Below are 27,501 nucleotides of genomic sequence, written 5' to 3'. Positions count from 1 at the left end.
CAGCAAATATTGTTCAGTGTTCATTTATTTAGCAGCTAGTAAGACCTTATTTGTATTTTCAATGCAATATTTTCTTTCACCAGCATTTGTTAAGACTCTAGGTTGGAAAAAAAAAATAAAATCCTAAAACCATAGTTGACTTAAATTTTACTGGGAAATTAAACAAGTGTTTAATTTATGTGCAGGAGAAATGGCCAACCTGATCAATTAGATGTTAAATACTAGAAGAAATAAGTCTGCTGAAAGGATTAGCAGTGACAGTAGGGATCAATACAACTAAAAGATAAGACTTTTAAAGATACCTTTATTCACTTCATTAATGTCACAGTGAAAGTCCCAATCAACTCTAAACAGAATTAGAAAAACACAGCACTTTAGAACAGCATTTCAATACTTAATATAGAAAGCATAACCTTAATAACTCTATAGTAGTGGAGTAGAAAAGTGTTATTTACCAGGCTTTTTTCAGCTTCTACTGCTACAATTTCTGAGAGATGTAATCAGAAAACGAAAATTTGGATTTTTTTTCTCCTGTAGGTGGGAATGGGACAGTAATTTCATATTTTATTAATCGAAAAAAAGGAGCACACTTACTTGCAGTGTGTTTATCTCATTTCATAAAGGTTCTCAGCACAGCAGCAGTCCAAAATATTTAAGTGTAGCTAGCTGTGTTCTCTTCAGCAAAGAAATGCAAGACATGGTGATGATTATTTTCATGGGAGTAACCAGTGCTGTACCTCTAAGAGAGCTATTTTTTGTATTTATTACATTAATTACATTTTATGCAAGTACATTTCCAAATGACACACTGTGAACTGAAAGACAATTTAAAGTCACATTGCTTCCATATTCAGCGAGAAAATCATGGATTTTCAGATCAAGAGTTGGCAGAGTCTACTGGTATCACATGCTGAACTGTTCTAATACAAAAGCTATTGATCTGAAATCCTGAAACTTTTCTTCTTTAAAGTGAACTACAGGATGATAAAAATGAAAAACAAAACTTAAGAATGATCAATAGTGTACTTATACTGAATTGGAAGACACTACAGGAACATTAGAAAAATAAAACTACTGAAGCTTTCAGATAAAGGTCATCGATTCAATCTCAATTCAGTGGTCTGGTCACACACTCCACTAAAGCATCCATCTCAGTTGGAGGGTGCCCACCCTCCTTTCTTGCATCCTCTTCCCTTTCTGCCTTTACACACTAGGGATGGAGTCATATCATTCACTCTGGAACCAAGACTACCACAGACGTTAAAGATTTAGCACCCTACTGGTCCCACCAAGAGCTGGACATCTGTGTATTTTATTTTTTTAAAAGCAGTACTTGGTGATGAAGTAGACAATGTCTTTTTTAAAGTTAAAAAAAAAAAAAAAAAAAAAAAGAATTTAACAGATGAAACAAAGCCATCAAGGAAAAAAAATATTTTAAAGCAATTTATAAAATTTTAAGTGCCTGTTTAGCTTCATTTAACCACCTAAACTAAACATACACTATCAAAATTAAATTATAGTTCTTAAATTACACAAACACACATAAAATAACTATTTACTCTGGTCTCACCACTTACTAGAATATCAGTTTTAGACAATTCAGGGAAGCTGGATTTTTAAACAAATGAAAACCTATTACCTTGTCTGTTTGCATTGTAATTATTATCTTATTCAATACTGTCTTAAAATGGAATTCGGTTTCTTTTCAATGGTGTCCTAAAGAGGAATTTGGTTTATTTTCAGTCTCTTTTTTTTTTTTTCCCTAACCCAAGTTTCTCCAGAGAACTTGCCTGGAAATCAAAGATATTTGGATATCTAGGAGAGTATCTCTACAGTATTTTCTTCATAGTTTTATAGTTAGAATCCTTCAGGTAAACAACTTGTAATCACTACCCTAGAGATCAGTGCCTCTGAATGTTTTATGTTCCCCTCTGAAACTTCACATTGTGTTTAATAAACCACTTATAAGATACAGATGAATGTATCTGCCACTACCAGTCTCTGTAGCATTTGTCAGTGCCCAAGCACAAAATAATTAGGTGTGAAGAGAGGACTTTAGCTTATTTCTCTGTATTCCAGAGAACCCCCTTCAAGTGCTACACTGAAAACGGCTAAGATATTATAGGGAGAATGTATATAAATCCTCCAGATGATATCATGTCACATATAACAGGTGCTCCACAGCAGAGGTGATGAAGATGTATTTAACAGCGGCAAGCTAGCACCAGAACTGAAAATGGTATAATCATATTAGGCAGAAGCAATTTGATGTTAACATGGCCAGTTTCACCACAACATATTCTGTAGTGTCATGTGAACGTTACAGCCTGAATACAGCATTAGCTCAAGTATCTCTATATTATTGTTTTTCAGAACAGAGATGCTGAATGATAGCTTGTTGAAACTGCCACAACAGTTATTCCGTACCTCTCATTCCACTACATTGTGTGCTTTTGGAGCTGCATTTACACGCATAAATATCCCTGTACTGTATAATATGGCACGGATCTGACTGTGGTCAGGAAGGTACATACAACTACAACACAAACTTACATGACATAATGTTCAAAGTGAGCCAGATCTCCCCTACCAAGGTGACATTAAAAAGGGATTTAAATATCCTTAGCCTTACTGGGCAATACCATCATAGGTAACGCCAGTTCTGCGCTTCCCTCACCAGAAAAATGAAAAAATTGAATGAAAAAAGAAGCAGAAGGACTCACTAGCTGGTAGTTAAAACACATTTATAACCACTTTTGAAGATCTGATCACAGCTCAGTTTCACTCACAGCTTAGTTTGATAAAAGTTTGACCACATACCTCCAGCGGACCATCTTTAAAGCCAGTCATTCCTGCTCAGAATACTTAAAGCCTTGCTTTGGCATTTCATAGCAAGAATCTGGCAATTTTTCGTTTTGTTTCCCATGAAGAGAGATCATGAATTTTTTACTAGGCTAGATAAAAGGTGGATTGTTTTGCTTTACTCCACTTCTAGGTCATAGTGTCTGGCGCATAGCTCCTCATGTGACTTTATGTCAAGTTTCAGAAAAATTAAGTACTGTATAAAAACAAGTTAGTATTTTAGTATACCCCTTTTTTAACTTTCTGGTTTTCCACTTATATTTCAAGCTTATGCAGACTCATTTGTGTGCTACCTTGGAAACTAACTCTAAATTACTCTGCTACAAGTCTACAAAACTCTAACTACTTATTTATGTTTTTATAATGCATAGAATTCAAAGTGTGCAATTCCCACAGTACAGTCATAATGATTACTGAAAGTTATTATGGCACACTCACTCTAGCACTAAATTAACAGGCATTAATTTACTAAAGCATGCTAATGCAATCACAGGCAATAATCTGTCCACAACACCCTTGTAATGTAAGCCTTTTGCAGAAAGGACTTCACTTGTCTGAAGAGCATGTGATACACAGGCATTGCAAAATGCTGGACCCTGAGGACAGGTTGGGATTCTTTAGTAAGACAACAATACAAAGTAAATAAAGGTAATAATTATCTGGATCATTAGAAACAAATAAATGTGAAACTGATATTTATGCTCAGTTTTGACCCCAAGTGCTAAGGTACAGGTATCAGCACAGAAAAGCGTATTTCTGTTTATTTATTGTATATAAATAATATATTATCATATCTATATATACCACATGAAAACAAGACTTAAGGATTAGTTTAGAGAGACAGTGCTAAAAAAAGTGCAAAGCTTGGGAGAAGTGCAGTAGGCAGCAGACACTGACATCGCTGGCTGAGTAGGAAAGAAAAGGAAAAACAGAGGAGAGGAGAAACCTTCACTCCATTCACTGGACATTCCTTCTCTAAGATTTAATATCCAACTGAAGGACTACAGCAGCAATTTTTTAGGAGTTAAAGAAGTTTTGATCATGAAGGTTCATGTCCTTGTACAGATAGTATGTACATTGTCAATCTTCATTTTTAAAAGAGCAACATTGTCACCTCCCAAGACATCGTATCTTTGTTGGCTTTGGTGACCAGTATTTGTCCTGCAGAAAGGATTTTTTTTTCCCCACAATACTGCAACTAATTTAGTCATAGCTGTTCACCACAGAAAAAAAGAACTGAATATACTCTGGATTAAAGACACAGATTTTTTTTTTCCTTTAGTATGATTCCCATTTTATTTCTTTCATTTTTTCTCCCTTTCTTTGAAAGTTTGCTTCAATAATTCAACTTTATGCTATTTTATGAATTCCACAGACACTTCAGCATCTCTACCAGGACTTAATTCAATAGTACAATACTACAATTCAACAAAAAATGACAAAAGTTCATGCCTAAACAATTATTAAATTATTAAATCTTACCGTGCTCACTCCTACAAGCTTCTCAGTTGTCTCAGAGTGAGAATCTGGAAGCCCAGGGCCCCATATTTGCTACTTTGTAAGTATAGATTTTGACAGTATTTGCACTTAAAAATCAATCAAATAAACAAGCAAACAAGAGCAACAAAAACTGGGGTAGCCTTACAGTCCTACACCAGAATTTGAAGCTTCAAATGGGAACAGGACTCACATAGCTTACACCATGTCTCTATTATTCATTTGCTTACAGTGTTAGTTGAGTTTCCATTTAAATGTAAGCCACTGTCAAAGAGAGGTGATGAAGCTCCACTGCTGTGATCACTGGATGGTCCAGGGGAACCTGGAAATCAGATCATGGAAAATAATTGCTTGTGTTAAAAATATATGTATCAGGCAATATCTATCCCAGCTGTAAAACAGGGGAAGAATTTTTAATATAAATCACTAAACTAAACCAGAAGTACTACTTACACTGCAGAATGACAGCCAAGAAAATGTCCATATGCTGTACTTTATGTCTAGAAAGAAAACAAGGTAGCTAGATGCTATTTATGGAGACTGTGCTCATGGGAACTACTTGTATGCTTAACTGCTCGCAGGATTAAGCCTTTTTTCACTGAGAATGAGCTATTCAAAACCAAGTAAGAAATTAAGTTATACAAATCTCTTTAATTTAATGAATAAGTTTCCCAGTGAGTTTTGAAAGTCTCACCTTAAAGTATAACCATGGACTGTATTTATAAACAAACAAATAAGAAACTCTCAGGCAAGTAGTAACTGTGCACATACATACACTTTATTAATGGATACACCTTTTTCTTAAAATGCCAGTTATTTTCAAGAATTATGCACCTTCTCAAAATGAGAAATTCAAATCAAACCGTTATCATGAAATGTTGATACAATGTTAATATGTTAAGATTACACAGTTATATTCTTCAAGACTCTTTAGCAGTTATGCATCATGATCCTGCAAGTGACTCCAGGAAAGCTTAATACTTTTGTAACATATAATAATGGAAACAGCACAAAGTCACACCATTGTGTAATTTTTGCTTAAATGTAAAGTGTTAACATATAGCACCAATAATATACAATTACTGTTCGACAGTACTTGGTCTTATCAATAAAGCACATAAAATCAATTTCACAGCATTACATTCATCATCACAAAAAACTCATTTTTCCATCTACAGAAGTTACCTGAAATTGTCCATAAATCATTTCACATTAATAGATCTGTCAAGTCTAACATCACGAAAGTCAAAAAGTCATTCTTAATCATATATTTTTGTATGTATCTATTTGACATATCTGGAAGATCTAGCAAAATGGAACTTAATTCAACAAAAGCTCATTTTCTCCATAAGAAATCTCTGTCAGTTCTGTGCTGAGGTCTCAGAATTATACCCTGAATTTTGAAGTTTCTGCATGCTTTCACTTGCAGTCCTGCAGTCCTCATTTTAGAAGTTCCCACTGTATACGCTCAACATGATGCAAAATATACTAACATAAACCACAGCCCTTGCACAAGTAGATGAGACTCCAAATCAAGTGTTAGGTGCCAGTCAAACTTGGGAACATTAGTTTGAGAAAGACTAAAAAAATAAAGTGTTTATGTAAAACAAAACATCAGCAACAGGTAACTCCTCCCTCCATGACCACAATACAGTATCCTGATGGGTACAGAAGCCAGAAAAAAAGGTGTTTGGTATGTTGTCAGATTTCCAGCAATCATTATTGCCTAGCTGTCCTCTTAGCCTGCCCAAATCACAGTTAGACAGCCAGCCCTATGAGAAATGCCAATCTATACTATGACAGGCATCATCTGTTTAATTTGCTTATTCTCAGCTGTGTCATTTTTGTTCTCTTGAGAAGGCTGGGCCAGGAAGGGTCCCGTGGGAGAGGAGAAGATCTTTGCCTGATCTTTACCTGAACAATAGCTAACAGGCTGAGAAGAAAAAAAAACAACTTAACCTGTAAGGTGAGAACGGGTCAGAAGGAGAGAGATAGCAAGGATATAGGAATCTGCAGCTCACAGAGGCTTAAATGCCCCAGGGGTAGCATGAAAAAGCCAGGCAGAACTCCAAGGTGAGGGAAAGAAACACTGTAAGGATCACGGGAGATTTTGCTGAGCTAGCAGTCACTCATGAAATCACTAAGCTAGCTGATACTGAGGCTAAAGCAAGAACCCATTTGCAGTGGTACAGGTAGGAGTTGTTTATCAATCCTTTTATATTGTTTTTGGCAGAATCATTGAGATTTTTCAATTTAAAAATTTAGGTATTCTACCACTTATTTTAATGAAGCCTGGATTTTATTTTTAACTTCAAATACCTATAAGCTTTCTAGACCTAGAAAGGTCTCTATTAAAGTTCTAGTCAATTCAGAGTCCCATCAACGAGTAGTTGTTTACTTCAGTCAGTGAATTACACTAAATCACTAAATAACAAACAAAAACCCCAAAACAAAGGACAGTGGATCAATGTACAAAAAGTACTTAGCAAGACAACAATTTGTCGTATGTTCAACATTGTTGAATGATACAGGAGACCTCTTGTATATAAATAAAATCTCATTTATATAACTTTCTAATTATATCATAGACAATCTCCAGTAGACAAAATGGCCATTTCAGAACCACAAAATTAAAATAAAAGGAAAGACTCCTGGTGATTTTTAATTACAAGCTTTGCAATTCAGAATATTCTGATAATTGGGTATAACTATCCAAAAGAAAAATTATGAAGAGAGCCTGTTATAGCATAAAATGTCATGAAGAGTCCTCCTAGCAGCAGTGAATCTTATCTTAAAAGGTCCTAAAAGCCCTGCTCAGTTCTGGTGTGGGCAATGGACTTAGTTCCAAAGAATCCTTAATGACTGTACCCAAGAGCTGACACCATAATTATTCTGTAACAGGCTAACAAGTAACCCTCATAGCCACTAATAACTTCCTCACTCACCTCCAAAAGCCAAAATTCCTTCCTTTAATTTCCAGAAACACAAATCTATCCTCTCTCTAGCTGACAGTGACCTTAGAGCAAACCACATACCATGGGATGAGGAATCAACCTAGCCATGGAGCCAAACGACCTGGTGGATTACCATCCTGGCCCATGTTAACTTCTGATCCAGGCCTGATAGTTTTCTGAGAGAGAAGTATGTGCCCTATGCAAAATTTCTCCAAGCATTCTGCAGCATGTTATAAAATTGCTTATCAAATTCCTGTGGCAGAGAATACTTTCTGGCATAATTTAATTTACTACTCCTTCTACTCTCTCCTTCTCTCTCCTTCTACTAAGGGCCCAGCATTTCAGGCAGCCGTGAAAGAGACATAGGTCCATGGTGGCACACCACCCTGTGTTAGGACCTCCTCCAAACATCGGAACAAGTCATCCTGGTCTCATCCTTAAATCATAGAATGTCCTGAGTTGGAAGGGATCCATGAGGATCATTGAGTCCAACTCCTGTCCCTGCATATGACAACCCCACAGTTCACACCATGTGTCTGAGGGTGTTGTCCAGTCTCTTCCTGAAAACTGTCAGGCTTGGGGCCATGACACCTCCCTGGGGTGCCTGTTCCAGTGCTCCACCACCCTGTGGAATCAGTATCCATGCCTAAAGCCATGGCAAATCCTATATTTGTCATTCACAATCCATGAAAGAATGGAGCAATCAGAAAAACGTGGTGAGAACTGTAGGTTGATAGTTCTCTGTTGTGACATCTTGTGTTTTTGTTAGCCACAGCAGGAGATAGAGTAGGGAAGGAAGAGGTACCCAAAGGAAGCAGCAGAGGCAGTTGCTACTCCTGACGATGTACTTATAAGAAACAGTAATAATACTGGTTAAAAGGAAGGGACAGTATGGTTGCATTTGAAGTGAACACACCTAAAACTGCCAGCACAGCAGCTGGTCTGACTGAATGCTTGAAGGTCAGGGACAATGTGCCTAAGTCTGCTGGAATGCTATGATCCTGCCTACAGTGTGAGTTGGGAAGTACTTTATTGTGCAGTAAATTGCTTTTGTGCATGGGCCTGCAAAAAGATCTTTTTGAAACTGGGTGCTTTGTCGCACCATTGCTCTTCTCCTTAACTTCAGTGTATGGTCCGAAACCAGACCTGTTTTCATAATTTTCTACATTTTATTTGCTTATTTCCTCACCACAAGCATGAGTATTTATGTCAAGTCACCACAGATCATGTCACTCCTTGAGCTGGATTTCAGCCTGTATTGGGTGGCTGCACAGAGTAACTTGGAGAGATGAGCTCTGTGCTGAGGTCCAGGTTCAGTTCATAAGAAGGGTCATTTCTCAAGTTCCTCAGCTGCCTGATCATACTTAGTAAGTCCTTTTGTTAAACATGTACTATGGGACTGAAGGTGTGGGATCATGCATGGGACTGGGTAGGGCAGTATAATGCTTGCCAAAGATCTCATGCTCCGTGTGAAGGAAGCAAGTCTAATGAGCTGCCCAAAATAAGCAGTTTGTATCCAAAATATCTCTTTCATTTAAGAAGAATTGCTTATCTGCTGTGATGGCTGAAAGTCTGGGATAGCTTGTCTAAAAGGGCACTGTTTACACTATTCCGAACAGGTTTTCTTTGAACAACAGTAATCAGAGGTAGACTGCAAACAGTGCTAGCTGGCCACAGGCCATGAAAAAGGCCCTTTTAAAGAGAACAGAGGTTTTTGTAAGGTGAAAGTTCCTAGTTCAAGTTTTCATGGAAGCTATTTACCTAAAGAAGTTTTGCACACAGATCTGGTCACATGGAGATAAAGGATGATCTGGTCTTGCTGCTGATCACTGCTTTCTCTTTCCACAAATAGCACTTCACAGAAGCAGTGACATGATCTCAGCTTCCCAGACAGGAATGGCTAGAGTGCCTCTTGGTGAGAAAGGCAATACAGGAGTCAGCTAAACTCCTCCCTGTGATGTACCATGACCGAGTTCAGAGAAGGGCAATGACACCATTGAAGAGTCTGGAGCACAACATTTATGAGGAGAGGCTGAGGGAACTGAGGTTGTTTAGCCTGAAGAAAAGGAGACTGAGGGGAGACCTTATTGCTGTCTACATCTACCTGGAAGAAGGTTGTAGCATGGAGGGTGTTGGTCTCTTCTCCTGAGTAGCAAGTGATAGGACAAGAGGAAATGTCCTCAAGTTGCACCATGGGAGGTTTAGATTGGATATTATGAAAAATTTCTTCATGGAAAGGGTTGTCAGGCATTGGAACAGGTTGCCCATAGAAGTGGTTGAGTCCCCATCCCTGAAGGTCTTTAAAAAATGTATAGATGAGGTTCTTAGGGACATGGTTTAGTGACAATGTTAGGTTAACAGTTGGACTCAATTATCTTAAAAATCTTTTCCAATCAAAATTATTCTATGCTTCTGTGATTCTAAGAGGGCACCAATATTCCCAGACCTGTGTGAGCTCCTTGTGAAGGTGGCAGCTGTTTCACACAGAGCATTGTGGTGGGTTCACCATGACTGGATGCCAGGTGCTCACCAAGGCTGCTCTACCACTACCCCTTCTCAACTGGACAGGAGAGAGAATATATAATGAAAGGCTTGTGGGCCAAGATAAGGACAGGGAGAGATCACTCACCAATTACCATCATGGGCAAAACAGACTCAGCTCAGGGAACTAATTTTATTATTGTGATCCATTTGTTTGTAAGTGTCCTGAAAATACTTTTCAGTGTGAATGCATGATTCAGATGTTTGCAAATGCTATTTCTTGTATTTAGGCAAAGCTTCTGTAGAAAAAACCTTCAGATATCAACCATGATTGTACTGCATTTTAATGAGGTTTTCAATTAAAAAAAAAAAAACTATACAGAAGCAGTCATGCAGTATACATTAGATTCTTATATGCTAAGCACTAAAGCACACACAATTTTCCATTTCTTCCTGTAAAACCCTCAAAGATTGAGTTCCTATTTCTGTCACTAACATCTTATGAGAATACTGCAAAGAAGAAAACACATTACTCCTATCCATTAATTTCCTCTTACCTAATGGGAGCTTTAAAAATGATGGAGCATCCCTGAGGTACTGAACAGTGATGGTAACTTCATCGCCAGCATTTCGCAGTAGGTGTACCTGTCAGTGTGACAAATAACAGCTACTTTAAACCAAAGAACCACCAGTCATGGAAAGCACATTAATAGAGATGTTGATTTCATTGTAAGTAATCTATAATAAATTCAGTATGAACATTTCTGATGGGGAATTAAAAATATCTTGAGGGTCAAGCCACACCAACAACGGATAAGAGTGAGACCAATGGAACAACTTGAATAAGTAGCTTGACAGGCAACCTGGTTTTATACACCAGCTGAACACAGCTTCTGCAAACAAATTAATTTTATAAAACTGGCATAGGGTAGTAGGGAAATATGTGTTTATGTAGATAGAATGCATTAATTGTGCGTGTATACACTTAAACAGACACATAAATACATATTAATGTACCATACATATCTAGATCTTAAGTATTTGTTTTGATTCAGTTGGGTGATGCATTAAGTACATTTCTCTCTTTCAAATATAGTTTTTATTTTTGTTACTGTCTTCATTATCTGTAAGGACTTGCTGATCAGAAGGGAACACATATACACACACATATGTGTATAGACATATGTCTGAAAACATCAGAATTTAATTAAAGGCATAGTGCACTACTGCACAAGGAGCTTTTTTAAATGCAGAGCTTCAAACAACATATTTGACGGAACTCAGTTCCTACCACAGGGCAGAAGTATTCCCCAGCTTCATATCCATGACAATCAGGAAACTGGTATTGTGTTTGGTTTGTGGATGGCTGCACACAGGGTCTGCAGCCCTGACCCTGTTTGTCAGAAATGGATACTGACACCTATGGCCTCTTAGCTGAGCACAACCAGAGCATGTATCAAGCAGAAAAGTAACTAACTGCAGCAAACTAACTCCTAGAGATATATTTACTGGTCTAATGTTGTACTTGCAGGAAGCTGGTGGTTGTATTCTTAAGGCCATTATTTTAGCACAATGCCACACTGGACGACATGATGAGATGCAGGATTACCTCCAACATCGTAACTGTTCCTCCTGTGCACCTGAAATACTGCTTACACCAGCTTACACCTACATGAAAACATCAGCTTATGACTGATGGATATGAAAACCTAAAACAGGAGAAGGAATCAAGTAAGCAGTCAGAGAGGCTAAGGAATTTAGGCTATAAAAATATTCCGGGAAAGAGTGAGCAAGAAAAATGACCATAAGACTCACAGCACTAACACTGAAGAAAACATTGTCTGGACAGGAACACTTTCTGATTTGGCTGATTAAGTGAGCAAACACATGAATCACTCATATAAAGCACTGTTGCTGAAAGCTTACTGTTTGCTGTACCTCTAAAATGCATGTATTTAATTAAGACTTACAGTGTTTGCCTCCACCCTCCCCAGTTATCTTTCAGTCTGTCAATGACTTCCACTGGGAACAACCTGCAGTAGCACCTGTGGCCACACATCAGTCTCTGGGAGAGAATGATAACGTTTTGCACTCGCTAAGTTAGGAAATCCAGTTCTGCAGGGGAGAAGCAAGAGCTCAAAAGGTCAGAGAAAGCACCAAACAGGGAGCTGGATCACATTAGAACACTTGAGGAACGAGGATCCAGAAGCAAAGGGGTAGAGGGTGCATAAGAGAAAGAGATTAAAACAAACAAACAAACAAGTACCTGCAGCTTAAGCAAGTTTCCCAGGGAGGACCTGCATTTCCTTTTCGGTTCATCCTCCTTTCCCCCAGGGCCCCATTTCTCTGCTCTTCTTGTTCTCTACTGAAGCTTTTTTTTTCACACCACAGACTAAATCCACATTTAAATGATTTACTGCTAAAAATACAACAGCTAGAACTACCTAATCACCCCAGTACTCTGATATGGGGTGTTCTATTAAATTCAAAGATTTTGTGGGCAATTGACTACAAGAGAACCTGAGATCTCATTGTGGAAAAAAAAAATTGTGATAATTTATTTCTGACTAAGCCCTCTCAGGATGATCACAATAGGAATAACCAGAAACTGAAGAACAGGAAAACTGGAATGCTTCTTTAAGGTCATACAGGAGTGTGTCAGGACTGCAAAGCAAAACAGTGTGTACTGGGTTCTCATGCATAAGAACAACTATGTCTCCTGAAAATCTCTGTTCCTTATTTCCTGCAATATGTTAGACATTATTTATTACTTACAAAGGACAAATGATGACTGGGACCTCTGCTACTCCTACCCTACTGTTACAAAGATAGTTCTGCCCTTTATCCACAAACTATTACATGTGTATATATATATATATCTATATATATATCTATCTCGAATCAGTGTAGCAGCATCAGCATTCTGTAAAATCTAATAGATAATTTCAAAACCAACAGATCTATAATATAGTCACAATACTGTTCTGAAATATGTAATAGGAAGAAATAAAAATCAAATCAAATGAATACTGAGAACTCTCTTATTTACAACTGGCTTTTTAGAAAAGCCACAATGTGCACCATTTTGATTCTTTGGAATAACAAGTAAGAATTTTAACTTCCTAACAGGTATAAATATATTGAAGGAAACTTACATATACAACAAAAGAACTATGTTTCCTCTTAATTAAGCAAGGAAGGTTCACACACAAGCATTTGTATTTGTCAAGAGATGGGAGGAAACAGCATGACAGATATACTGCCTAATGTACTTTTGGAAGATCTTAGTCAAATATTATGACGACATATTCGATCCAAGCTGTATGGAACAAACCAAAACAGTAGATTAGAAACTGCTGCAGAGTGTGACATTTTTTTTTGCCAAATGATATTTTGAAAAGGGAAGAACTCTAATATTAATCCTTTGGTTTAAAATTACCAAGTACCTTAAAAGATATTCATATGGTATCACAGGCTCCTGGAGCTTCTTAGTATTCTTAGGCAATGTCTGAAAAGGTGCTAGTATTGAACCACATTAATACTAAGAAAAAAAAATACATCCATTTCAATGCCCACAAGAATTTGGGCAAGACCACAGAAGGTCAATAAATTATTTGACCACAGAAGGTCAATAAATAATGTACTGCACTGTGGTGCCAAAGCTTTTGCCAAAGCCCGGTAAGTCCAAAAAGACAAATCCAGTAGCTTTGGAGTAACATTCACTGTTGCCTTACTGTAGTATTAATATTAAAAAGAGAATTGTAAAAAGTGAACGTGTTTAAAAAAAAAGCATATTAAATACATTTACTGCAGCAAACTGTCTGAGTGTGTATGCACCTACTTGTGTTTTTATGTATGAAAAAGAAAAGGGCATCAAAGGAAATGCTTGCTTTTCATGCTGCCTCTAATTTGCAGATTTTCTACATCTCTACATGCATTCATCAAGCCAGGGTTTATTATGCTTCTCTTTTTCACACGCATTTCTCAAAACCAGAAAGAATGCTAAAAATATAAATAGGAGTGTCTAGATCTCAGCTATAATAACTACAGTCCAGAGCCTGCAGAGAAAAATATGACTCATATTTTAAGAAAACCAAATGACATCTGTTGCCTCATTTTTATTCTCAACACCCATTTTAAGGAAACCTACAAACTCAACTTAGGCAGGCAAGTCAAGAGCACAATTCGTTGCTGATGTACATTCTTTTTAAATTCTGGAGCCTTGTGTCTTGCTCAAAACCTTCAAGCATACCTGATCATTAATATTCACGCTGCTCAGAGATTGATACAAGGTTTTGTCTGTTGGAATCAGGTTCTGTCTTATTATAGATCAGAACTGTAATAGCAATTCATAATGAAATTGTGTCTTTGATGAATGAATTGACCCATATAGCCCTTTAAGTAAGATCAATCTGAGAGCAGAAGTCACATCATTTAACTTTAGCCATCTAAAAGTTAAATCTAACTCTGAAGTAGTTGTCAATATTTTTTCCTATAAATCAGTAAAGAGCTTTTAGGATAAAAAGAAATCATCACCCGCAAGTATCTATCTCTAAATAAGGAGAGTCTGGATGATAACCTTACACTTTAACCATCTGATGATGATGAAATGAATCCTCTATTGTATCTATAGATCAAAATTTAAGATTGAACACCTAACTCAGACTAAAACTCTGAAGCAAAAATTGAAGTAAAAGGAAGTGAATCTCCTGTCTGATCTTGAAGTACACACACATTTCACAAATAAAACACCTGAAATTCACATGAAGTGAAAATCTTGAGCTTGGCAAGTACCTAGGGGAAGATGATGTACAAGCCTGTAATGCAGCAGGCAAGCAACCAAGAAGTTGTAGTAAAATATATGAAGAGTATTAGATCACAACATGCAACAGCAAAACATCCAATGAAATTTAGAGAATTAAAAGTTTTTTAAAAACTCTTAAACCCTCAGAATGAAAAGGAACAATAGTACTTCACACTTAAATGCTTCCTAAACTAAAGCATGATTGGAAATTTTTTTTGAAACTTGGAAGTTTCAGCTCAACCCATATGAGTAGAACTGAAAAATGTGATATTGTGCTTCTACGGGTATAAGTAGGCAAGGAAGATGCATGAAAAACTGAGACAAGTAGTCTTTAAAATGACAGCAGGAGCAAAGTGGCTTTAAAAAAGATTAGAGAATTAAAATTGGATTGCTGACAGTATTGGAAAAGCATGAAGCAGAATTAAGTTAGTTCAAGAAATAATGATTTCTTGACACTTGTCTCTTTTTTATTGGTCAATTATGAAGTGGTTTCCAATAAATACTTCTGATTCTTATCTTCTTTCGCTTCGCATTATTTGATGAGCAATACTCTCTTCCTTAATGCTTAATTGGCTATTCCAAAACAAGCATTTGTATCTGAGCAACTTATACAAATATGCTAGAAAAATGACAGTCAATTTATTAATTCAACAGTGATTTGCAGCACTCTTCTTTATGTTTTCACTTGGGTATCTTATCCTATAATTAGAACTAAAATTATTTTTACAGAAATCTGTCATAGATATCCTGCATATACCAAGACTCATATAACTTTTCCTTATACTTCTCTACTTTACCGGTACTATTCTTTGCATTTCTGTACGCACCTGAAGAGATTTGTAGCTTTCATAGCCATTGAGCAATTCACAGAACAAATTATGCAACTTGGTATAATATTGCTAATGAGTCAACCCACTCCTTGTTTGAAAATCTGCCCACGCCATACATGTTAGTAGCATCTCGTGGTTTTATTTTCTCAGATTGTGATGAATAATTATCTTAAAAGATTACCTTTCTATGTAGCTACTGGAAGATAATCCACATATATATATATAAATAAGAGTACACATTTAAAAGAAGACTATATTTCTGTTTCACCCTAGCCTCTTCCTATTATTATATGATTCAGGACATTAGTTTTGTGACACATCTTTAGTGCAATGTTCTGTAGTCTTTGTTTACAAGTGGATTGACTTCTTTTCTGCAACCTGAGCCTTAGAATATTGTAATTAACTGTTTCAGGAAGCTTGCTAAATATATACACATGCCCAGACATACAAATACATGAGGAAAGCTTTGAAGCAGGTAATCACTACCATGACTGATTTATTAGTGGTCTCTTACCTCTGATGTTTATTCTACAGTTGTTATCTGATCATTAGATTAATGCTTATATTACTACAATTGTGAGAAATTTTATCTGTCATTTTACAGAAAACTTCTGCTGTTGTCTGCTGGCAGTGGTATGAAATGACGATGAAGGTAATTTTGGTTGAATGATAGACAACATTTAATGAAGGCTGTCTTGTGTTACCAAGTGCATTGCCTCCTTTTCTTACAACAAACTTTTCCACGGTTATACTTTTGTATTACATCCTCGTAGTCTAACAGACATATCACAGACATTGAGAGTTAATATATGACTAAACATAAGAAGCACCAGGAACTGCTTTTGGTGTAAACACATTCACTGTTGAAGTACAAGGTATAAGTCCTAGACCTATGGACTGATCAGCTCACTAGAATGTCTGTAATTTTGGATCAAACATATAATTTATTTTTAATTATCCATATGTTCACTGTTTCAGGCTTAAAGAACTGGCACACCTAGAAAATAAAAAATATTCCTCTTTGTCACAGTTTAACCCAGCCTGTCAATTAAAATCACAATAGCCACTCACTCTCCCCCTGGCCCCCAAATAGGGGAGAGAATCATAAGGGAAGGGAAAAACTTACGGACTGAGAAAAAAATAGTTTAATAAAATAACAAAATAATACTAATATACTAATACTATATATTAAATTAAAATAAAATATAAAATAAGTGATACTCAATGGAATTCCTCCCAAACTCTGTCCGCGCCGAGCAGTCAGTCCTGGGAAGAGAGAGCACCCTGGTCCCGAACAGCTGATCCCAGGGAGAGAGAGAAAAAGGCAGAAAGGCCCAAGAAGCCAACTGCAAAATAGCAGAACGGCAAAAGGCCGAACTACCGGAAACTCCCAAACAGAACTGGAATGGGTCTCCACAGCTGGAAAAACCAACTCCCATTAAATACGATGCACGATGCTAGTGTCATGGAACATTCTCATTGGTCAGTCTGGATGTCAGTCAAGGTCAGTCCCATCTATGCCCCCTTCCCAGCTGCCTCGCACCTGCAGATAGAAAGCCCTTGGTCTCTCAGATAACAGCTAAGATAATAGTAAGTTCTTACATTCTCTTCATTCCAACTTGGAAACACTGGCAAGTTACTTCAAGAAAAACATTAATTCTGTCCCGAGTTGCTACCTTAGCCTTCTCAAACTTATTACAATGACTGTGATACCTGCAAAAAAGTTTCTAACTGCATTAATAAAATTAACTTAATTTCAGTCAAACAAGCACATTCTTTTCAGTGAAATTCTTATAGCATGTAGAAGAACATAATAGGATAATAATAATATCTGTGGTCAAAACTAAGCACTGTTTCATAGCAATAGCACCCCTGCATGTCAGTCTTTAATGCCTTTGTTTCCAAAACTTCTCAAGCAAGAAATTGCTACTATCACCATAAAACAGCACATCATCTGCAATATTTAGTATGCATCAGAAAGAAATTTGTGTCAGGCAAAGTTCCACACCTGAACCTTCTGCACACAATCTCAGGAACCCAGCCCATGATTAATTGCAATTGTGCTACTGCACAGGCCAATACTTATTCAGCACACGTCACCATATTCCTTTATTCAATACTAAACATTTCCTTTACTGGAAAAAAAATCATTCAAACTGATGAGAGGAACATCTCATCAACATGTTACAGTTTTCTGAAGAATTAGTTTCTCTTCTCCCAGAGTACTGATTACTACCGTTCTTTTAGCTGAAATATTTGGTTTCCCTCCACGGTGCTGTTTTATACAGGTGGGAGGAGGAGACAGAAGAGTGATCCCCTATTTATTAATGACTAAAGAGACTGGTATAATTTGTTATAAATCCTTTGTAGGTCTTTCAACATCTGTAAATGAAACAAATATAAAATGAAAAGGGTTAAATGAGACACTTTTTTTTTCTTTAATCTTGACTCATTTTACCCTTAAAATTGTAGCTGTCCAGTTGCACTCTCTGTGTGCTTCATCTAAGACGTGCTACATTTTGTATCCACAGCTTAAGAAAGACTTCAATTCTTCCTATAGCTCCTTTGTGCCAGGTAGCTGAATTCTTCCCTCAGTTTTAATTATAGTCATTCTGCTTTTATGCTCAAAGATTGTGCACATCATAAATGCTCATAATGTCAGAGTACTTGTTCCTTCTCTAAGACAGGGAATTAAGTTATTCTGAAATAGATGGAGATAAAATAGTGGTACTGAAATCTGAACTACTTAATTGCGGATGGTTTCTTAATATGTTTAGAGCTTGAAAATCCATTTCCACAAGTACATTACAGAAATTATGTAATATTTTTAAGTATACATTGAACACAGGTAGCATAATGTGTTTCTCCATTTTTTTCAAACCTTTCTCTTAAATTTTGCTGTCCTTTACAAAAGCACAGTAGAGGCACAAAAGGGTGCAAATTTAAATGGCAAAAATGTGTTTTAAAGCATGTGCATACTATCATTTGCATGCAAAAGACACTGGAGACCAAAAGTATACTATAACTTGCTTCTTAATGAGGAATGCTGCCAGATGCATTCAGTGATGAAGTAATCACGCTTCTCAGAGCATCAGGAAATAGTGAGGTTGAGTTGTACATCACATAAAAGTTTAAAGTTATAGTATAATTTTCTGATTTTATGTAGTTTTATTTTTATGCAGGGCTGGGATACAGAATACTTATGGCAAATTAGCACCTGGAGAAAGGAAATTAAACTCAGATCTTTTTCATCACAGCAAGCTGAGAAACACTTTTTAATTCCTTGTCTCAGTCTCATGATACCAGGTATGCTGTTCTACTGTGACCAAAATCCCCAAGAAAACAGCTCAGAAAAGATCTGACAGAATAGGAAAACTATGAACAGCAGAACTTCCCTCTGCACTCTAATGTTGCAAATTAGCATTCTTTCTATTAATGTTTATTTTTTCCTCTTTCTGTTACTGTCTACGTACACTGCAGCAGCAAATTTTATAAAATACATGGTGAGTCCTAACTAATGAAACTAACTACGTTACTACATTAAACCCATTAATACATGCTCCCTCACTTCTGTTCTGCAGCTACCTGCAAACCATAACAGGTTTTTGCTTTCCATGTAATAGATGACTGCAGCATTCTTGTGAGACTGATGGAGGAAAAGACAAAGGAACTCTGTGAGAACTACCAATATAAAGTTAAGAAAGTAAAGTCTTTAGAAACTTGATGTTATATTTTGTCTCTCTAGTCCTAAAAATATATGAAAATGTTTTAACTAGACAGAAACTTACTTACTGTTTCATGGTTGAAGAGTTTCATGAAAACTTATTTGTAGAGAAGTTGCAATTTCTTGTACAACAGTATCTGAAAACTGCATTGTGTTTGAAAGGCACTTACAAATCTACATGCCTTCTTTGCCTGATCCCAAATGTAAATCTCCCAATAATTAGGAAAGCAAGTGGTCAGAGTCTGGGATGATTTCAGCAAGCTCCCTCCCAATAATATTTAGTGCTGATGGATCCTACGCATGTTGTTCATATGTTCGTATGCAACTGGAAATAGCCACTTGGCCTGGAGCACATCAAATCCTTATGCCATTCAAGATATGGCCCCTTAATTTCATGCCTCGAATTGCCCATTTAAAGAAATAATGGTAACAGCAACATACTGAGAAGACAATATGACTAATCACAAACTAAATAAATCATATTTCATACACAGTAATCAGTCACAGAAAAGTTGACAGGTAAAAATCTCTACATTTCTTTTCCAATATGCAATGACAATGTAGGTCAGTGTGGGAAACCAGCTGGAATAAGAAAGGTACAATATGCTAAAGGTTTTGGCTTTGTTCTTTTCACACACGTTTTCATTTTCACTTTTTTGAGGAAACAAATGTGAAACTATCTAAGAAGAAAATTCGGAAAATGCTCAATCTTCCAAAAATTAAAATTATTTCACATAAAAATACATAAAAAAGTAAAGGGACACTCAGTAGGTATCCATAAGGATGGATCTCCCTAAGTTATTTCACAGCATAGCCCTGCCAAGTTGCTCTAGAGAAATCTCCATCATTTTCCCCTTCCTCTCCCTTCAGCTCTCATGCACAGAGACTCCCCGGAGCAGGGAAGCAGTTATGTCAAGGCTGTGAAAGTATATACCTTGATTTTACTTCCTCTACAAGTTTTCATGAATTAAGCTCTCTAAAAACATATATGTGACAAAGAAAGCCACTTTAGGTTGGTCAATTGTGTATCTTAAGCCTTTACTTTTTGCTTCTTTCTTTGTTATAATTTTGATCTAATAGTTACTTGAGTGATATCAGGGAAAGCACCAGCAATAGCTTGTTCAACAAGTCACCAGAACAGATTTGCTGTGCTTCTCTACTGCTCTTCCTTTTCTTTCCTCACTGACATTTTCCTGAGACTTGTTCGTCATCTCTCTGGATGCACAACACCTGCTTTTTTGATTATTCTATTTAATGTTCCTTTAGGTTTCCCATGACAAAACATATACCTCCACAATAATGCACACTCACTTTTCTATGTGTTCAATATAATTCTTACATAGATTGATTTCTTATTCCCGTGCTGCTGCATCTGCATTACCTAAACACATGGCAATTCCTGGAAATAGTGTTTGATGCTGAGGGGATTTCAGACACTACTGGTAAGTTTCTGGGTAATAGCACATACTTTTTTTTTTTTTTAACTTGTATTTATACAGTAAGATGTAATTACAGCTAAACTGCAGTAATGTATATAGACTATTTCAGAATGTGTGTACAATTTTATTGCCCTTTTTTTTTCATTTTTGGAACTGTTCATTTTTAAAATGTTCTTCTAGTGTGTCTAAATAGAAAGAACAGGAGGAACAGATTACTTTTGTTAGGGTGTGCGAGTGAGGCAGCAAGGGATAAGGAATACAGAAGCACAACTTCATTTGGATGAAACCCATTTATAACATCACTTTTAAATTCTCAGCAGAAACAACTTACTAAAATGAAGAAATCTAAAAGTAAATTTTGGAAAGCACCAAGAAAATGGGAAAGCCACAGAGCTGGGAAAAAGAAATCAAACAGTTCCATGACGTTCAAAGGAATAAGACAGTCTTCATGTGATGTGAGAAAATCTCAGTTAATGGTTCTTCTGGATCTAGTAGAATTACTTTTCCAATATTAGAAGAATATTTCTTCTATGTTGACAGAGCAACAAAATCGCAGTGCAAACCACTAGCTATTCAAGTGAACCATGCAGAGTACTGATGAAAGTACTCAGAATATTCATTGTGGCAGCATTAAGCTAGATCTCCAAAAAATTAAACACCCACAGTTTTTCTATGTAGAAAAATATTTGTCTTTTCCTTCATTTAACTGGTCAAATTCTCATTTTATACTTATTATATTTCAATTACGCTGTTCTTTTTGACTTCATAACACTTTCTCTGTTGGGTGAAAAAGCATGTTCCAACTGAAGGGCTTCCCACAGGAAAAAAACTGTAAAAGTTCCAGGAATAAGAAGCCAAAGTTAAGCGTCAGTCTTGGGTCAGGAACATGTGTATGTCTGTAAGGGTATCTATACATTTTAATGTAGCAACTACCTGGGTAATCTAGCAAATAACGAGCATTTATCTTGAACTTTGATCTATACTGCTGATTATTTCTGGCAGAAATCTTAAGGTATTAAACCCTTCATGGATATTAAAAGAAAACTTTATTTTTACTTTCTCCAAATGTCATAAGGTTACTGCCACAAGTATTACTGAATATCATATTCAAATATTAACATGCAGTTAAACCTATGTAACACTGCAGTTTTCACATTGTAAAAATATATATCTTAATTTATTAGAATAGAAGCACATTAATGATTTTAATAACAACATAAAATCAACAAAATCTACTCATCAATGACTATGAGATATTACTATACAGTAAAATTAATAAATCACAAGAATGTATTTTTGCTACTTCACAATCATCTATTAATTTCACAAGTTTTTTCATACATGTTTTTATGAGTTTATTATTTTTATTAATTTGTCACTACAATCCCATGATTTTTATTATCTTATAATATTTGATATGACATATTTGTTGAGCAGTTAAGCATTTTGAGATATGTATCTTAAGCTGGGTACCTTTTTTTGTAACTTCTATTTTTTTTTCTATTTGATCTTTTTCTTTCTGATATTATACAAATAAAGTTAATAATCTATGTTCCATCACTTGTAACTGAACTTCAGAAGAGCATGCAGAGAGCTTTAATTCTAAAACAGCTAACACAGAATCAATGATGGAATAAGGGATGAATGAAAATAAAACCTCAATATCTCAAGGAAGATAAGCAATTTTCAGATTTATTCCTTGTGTCTCAATGAATCAGCCTATTGAAGCACAAGTTCATCACTCCTAGACAGACATGCCAATAAAACAATACATAAATAAATAGTACTACAATAAACATCTGAAGTTATCAAAATCTGGAAATACCACTTGATAACTACTGGCTAAAAGCAGTTCAAATTCTGAAAAGCAAAAGCAATCTGCATTGAATGGATTCTCTTTTTTAATGGATATTGCTTATTTTGTAATTCCTTTCTGAGAGACTACTCAAAAATAAAAACAGTGAAATGTTTCTAAGTACTTTCCTGGGTGGGTGAACAAAATTCCAATTAGATTAACATTTGTGTGAAATACAAGAAGTGTGAAAGAAACCATTTTACTATAAAAATTTATAAGATATAGTAAGAAAAAAATATGTAGCACCAAGTTTTTCATTTTATATAGCTGGACCCTCATTCCTGTCTTTTCTAGCTATTGGAAATAAATGTTTTATTATCTTGAAATGGGATTTATTTCATTCAAACTTATATTTGAACTAATCACAGAATCACAAAACACCCCAGGTTGGGAATGAGATCAAACTATCATCTGGCCCAATATAAAGTGGGAAAGGGAGGCTCAATGAGATTATCAAGCACCCTTTCCAATCAAATCTTGAGAAGCTCCAGTGATGAAAAACCAGCACGTCATCTATGTTTTGCTTACAGTGGATACAAACAGACATTTTATCACAGGGCAGTGCTCATTTCAGGGACTCACTGAAATCCTTCTGAATTTTATTTCCCTCTTCCACTAAGTATGGAGAAAGAAGCAGCCAGCCTGCACCACAAAATGTCAGACAAGGGAGTATTCTCAGGAGTAGCCTTTAGTAGGGATTTCACAGAATCACAGAATGTTAGGGATTGGAAGGGACCTCAAAGGTCACCTAGTCCAATCCCCCTGCCGGAGCAGGAACACCTAGATGAGGTTACACAGGAAGGTGTCCAGGCGGGTTTTGAATGTCTCCAGAGTAGGAGACTCCACAACCCCCCTGGGCAGCCTGTTCCAGTGTTCTGTCACCCTTGCTGAGAAGAAGTTTCTCCTCAAATTTAAGTGGAACCTCTTGTGTTCCAGTTTGAACCCATTACCCCTTGTCCTACCATTGGTTGTCACCGAGAAGAGCCTGGCTCCATCCTCAAGACACTCACCCTTTATGTATTTGTAAACATTAATAAGGTCAACCCTCGGTCTCCTCCAAGCTACAGAGCCCCAGCCCCCTCAGCCTTTCCTCATAAGGGAGATGCTCCACTCCCTTAATCATCTTTGTTGCCCTGCGCTGGACTCTCTCCAGCAGTTCCCTGTCCTTCTTGAATTGAGGGGCCCAGAACTGGATACAATATTCCAGGTGTGGTCTCACCAGGGCAGAATAGAGGGGAAGGACCTCTCTTGACCTACTAACCACCCCCTTCTAATACACCCCAGGATGCCATTGGCCTTCCTGGCCATAAGGGCACAGTGCTGGCTCATGGTCATCCTGCTGTCCACCAGGACCTCCAGGTCCCTTTCCCCTACACTGCTCTCTAACAGGTCGTTCCTCAACCTATACTGGAACCTGGGGTTGTTCCTGCCCAGATGTAAGACTCTACACTGCCCTCAAATGCTGTTGCAGATAACACTGTGGACAAGAGGGCTGTTCACAGTGGTAAGTAGAAAGACAACCCAGACAACCTGTCCTGCCATCTGTACAGGAGATTATCTACTGTATTGCCACCGAATTCTACTGTCAGTCTTCACAGCTCTCCCTTATGCTCAAGCAAGTCCAGAGGAGGCCACGGAGATGATCGGGGGCTGAAGCACCTCCCCTATGAGGACAGGCTGAGGTTATTTAGCCTAGAGAAGGCTCCAGGGACACCTTATAGCAGCTTTCCAGTACTTAAAAGGAGCCTACAAGAAAGCTGTAGAAGGACTTTTTACAAGGGCGTGGAGTGATAGGACAAGGGTTAATGGCTTTAAACTGAAAGGGGGTAGATTTAGATTAGATAGAAGGAAGAAATGCTTCCCCATGAGGGTGATGAGGCACTGGAACACGCTGCCAGAGAAGCTGTGGATGCTCCATCCCTGGAAGTGTTCAAGGCCAGGATGGATAGGGCTTTGAATAACCTGGTTTAGTGGAAGGTGTCCCTGCCCATGGCAGGGGGATTGGAACCAGATGATCTTTAAGATCCCTTCCAACCCAAACCATTCTGTGGTTCTATAATCCTTACCAACATAAAAAATTCTGTTGAACCAGCAAATGGTCACCTTCGTGTTTCATTTCGCTTTACGGTCACTATGAATATCTTGAAAACCAAAGTCCCAGCCAAGTGGATACCAAGAGATTTCCTTTCATTGCGAATTTCAACCAAATTACCCTTCCCCTCTGCTTCCCCCTCTCTCTCTGCTCAGGAGAACTGACTGTTCCTTTTGTGTTGTATAGAGTGATAACCTGATTAGCCACCATGGAAACAAAATTAATTTTTCTTTTCAGATGAGCAATACAGAAACTATCTTAATCTCCAAATTAACATTTTCTGTATTTATAGTCTCTCCACACCAATACACTATTTCTAAAAATAAACTTGTTTTTCAAGGAAAATAAATTATTTTCAATTTTCCACTGTCTATTGTTTTACCTACTGTAAAAGCAGGATTTTCCTCAGTCCTGATTTTGAGTTATTTATGTTTCTATCCATATCCTTAGCCAGAAATAAAGTGTGATAGTAGCAGCTTAAAGAACTCTGAAGAAAAGTAAATTCTAGTAATTAGAAGTGAAAAACAGGAAAGCCAGTTTGTTGTGAAATTGTTGCTGACAGAACAATTAGCTGTTTGACTTGCAGAGAAGTAATCACATTTTAACAGTCAAGAAATAAAACTAAAATTTGGTGCAATCAGGATCAGCTTCCTACATAAGCATCTCCAGAGTTCCAGTTGTGAAGATGGTAGGTAGCAGACACAACAAATCCACAATTTCCAATTCTTGTCGCCTTCTCTCTCATGTATTTACTCCAGTGAATCTTAAGTCTTTAGCACCTGTGAGCCAAACTGACAATTACATGTAATCTTCTATTTAGTAAAATATAGGTTACCTGAGTTTGTGCCTATTCAATGCACCTTCTCACATGCTTTAAGAGTGAACGAGCAGATATTCTAAAAAGGTAGAAATTCAGAATAAAAGGGGAAAAAGTCTAAACAGTAAGGAATTCAGACATGCCACTGTGAAACAAAACAAAACAAAAACCTCAAAGAAAATTCTTGAAATCATTGTTAGAGTTACAATTAAAAAAAAAAAAACCCAACACTAGAAGACAGGAAAAAAAAAGAAAACACCTTAACACCAAAGAGCCCAAGCAGTGTGTATTTGCTTCAGCCCCTTAAGGGCTTATCACTATGGCTGGCACTAGTGATGTAATTCAGTACTTCTGCCTTTGCCATCAGCATCCCCTTTAGTCGTCTGTATTGGGCTGATCCCAGCCCACAGCAAAGCACCCACACAGCCACCCAGCTCCCCCAACCAGCAGGACAGGGGAGAAAACAGGAGAAAGAAAGCAACAAAACCTTTGAGATAAAGACAGTTAAATAAGTGAATTGAAGCCAAGAGAAAGGTAGAACAAACAAAACAAAACAAAAATCCAACATAAAAACTCACAACCAAGTGATTCAACAGCAATCACTCACCACCTCCTACAGGCAGGCTGATCCACAGGCAGTCTCCAAGCCTGGCTCATTCCCCCAGAAAACTCTCCCCACAATTTTTACTGCTGAGCATAGTGTTATATGGTCCCTCGCCAGAGGAAAGACTTGGAGGTGCTGGAAAGAGTTCAGAGAAGGGCAACGAAGCTGGCGAGGGGTCTGAAGAACAAGTTTCATGAGGAGTGGCTGAGGGAGCTGGGGCTGTTTAGCCTGGAGAACAGGAGGCTGAGAGGAGACCTTATCACTGTCTACAACTACCTGAAAGGAGTTTGTAGCATGGAGGGTGTTGGCTGCTTCTTCCAAGTAGCAAGCGATAGGACAAGAAGAAATGGCTTCAAGTTGCACAAGGGAAGGTTCAGACTGGACATTAGGAAAAATTTTTTCATGGAAAGGGTTGTGAAACACCGGAACAGGCTGCCCAGGGAAGTGGTTGAGTCACCATCCCTGGAGGTGTTTAAAAGACATATAGATGAGGTTCTTAGGGACACGGCTTAGTGCAAGAGTTATGTTATGGTTGGACTCGATCTTAAAGGTCTCTTCCAAGCAAAATGATTCTATGATGCTATATGGCATGGAAAATCAGTTTGGTCAGTTCAGGTCAGCTGTCCTGGCTGTGTCCCTTTCTAACTTCTTGCCCATTCCCAGCGTACTCAGTGAGAGGGGGAAGAGTGGGAAAAAAAGGAAGCCTTCATGGTGTGTAAGCACTTCTCAGCAACAATGAAAACACTGGTGTGTTATTAACATTGTTTTAGTCACAGCCCAAAATACAGCACCATGCTATGAAGAAAATTAACTCCATCCCAACCAAATCCAATACATAGTCCCTTGGATCACTTAGTACAATTTGTAATATGATCAAAGCTGATGTTTTATGTGGTCTCTGAACTCTAAATGGTACTTAGGAGTGGGATTTTCTATTCTGCATACCTTAAAAACCTTGTCTATGAAAGAAGCCCTTTTTTTCAACCAAACATTGCAGTTCTGGATCTATGCCATACCAGAAGTTTAAACACATCCAGTTTTATCAAACAAAAAGACAGAGGGATCCACAGACCCTCAAGAATGTAAGCTAAAGGTTTTGGTTTTTAAAATTAAATTGATCTTTCAGACTTATTTCTAAACCAACCTAAGTTTCACTTCAGATGTTTATATGCCATGTTTGTATGCAACTACACACACTCTGGGCCTCAGTAATCCAACAAAAATGAGATGAGAAATATTAACCTCTTGGCAGGTAGCAGACAAGCGCATCATCATTGGCATGTTCCATCTACAAATAGCAGCTACTAACAAACAACTGATTCCTATAACCTGAAAGCTTAGAAACGTTACATTAACTCTTCTTTATGAAGCATGTCTTTTCAATTGCTAGCCCACCATATTCAAATAAGGAGAGTTTTATTTTGGATGAGAAATCTCAACCATGATTTCCTAAGAAAGCAATGACATTATTTTGATGAATATAAGAAATAAAACATCTTCCATTCTCTCTGGAACTTTGGCAATAGCCTACCTTATCTCAAA

The 27,501-nt window shown here is 37.2% G+C and overlaps 1 protein-coding gene across 1 annotated transcript in view; it reads right to left on the bottom strand.

Moving 5' to 3' along the window:
* SNTG2 (syntrophin gamma 2) overlaps window positions 1-27,501 on the bottom strand; it is a gene marked incomplete at both ends in the record, with an annotated part of 248,656 nt that overhangs the window by 88,404 nt on the left and 132,751 nt on the right. The window contains 2 exons of the mRNA XM_082048487.1: window positions 4,590-4,681; window positions 10,352-10,439. Of these exons, the coding sequence (XP_081904613.1) occupies window positions 4,590-4,681; window positions 10,352-10,439 (180 nt within the window). The remainder of the gene's footprint in view (window positions 1-4,589; window positions 4,682-10,351; window positions 10,440-27,501) is intronic.

This window comes from Streptopelia decaocto, assembly GCF_964273445.1.
Source record: "Streptopelia decaocto genome assembly, chromosome: 3".
Classification (NCBI taxonomy): Eukaryota; Metazoa; Chordata; class Aves; order Columbiformes; family Columbidae; genus Streptopelia; species Streptopelia decaocto.
The sequence above is the reverse complement of the archived record's forward strand: the minus strand, read 5'-3'. Positions and strand labels throughout refer to the sequence as shown.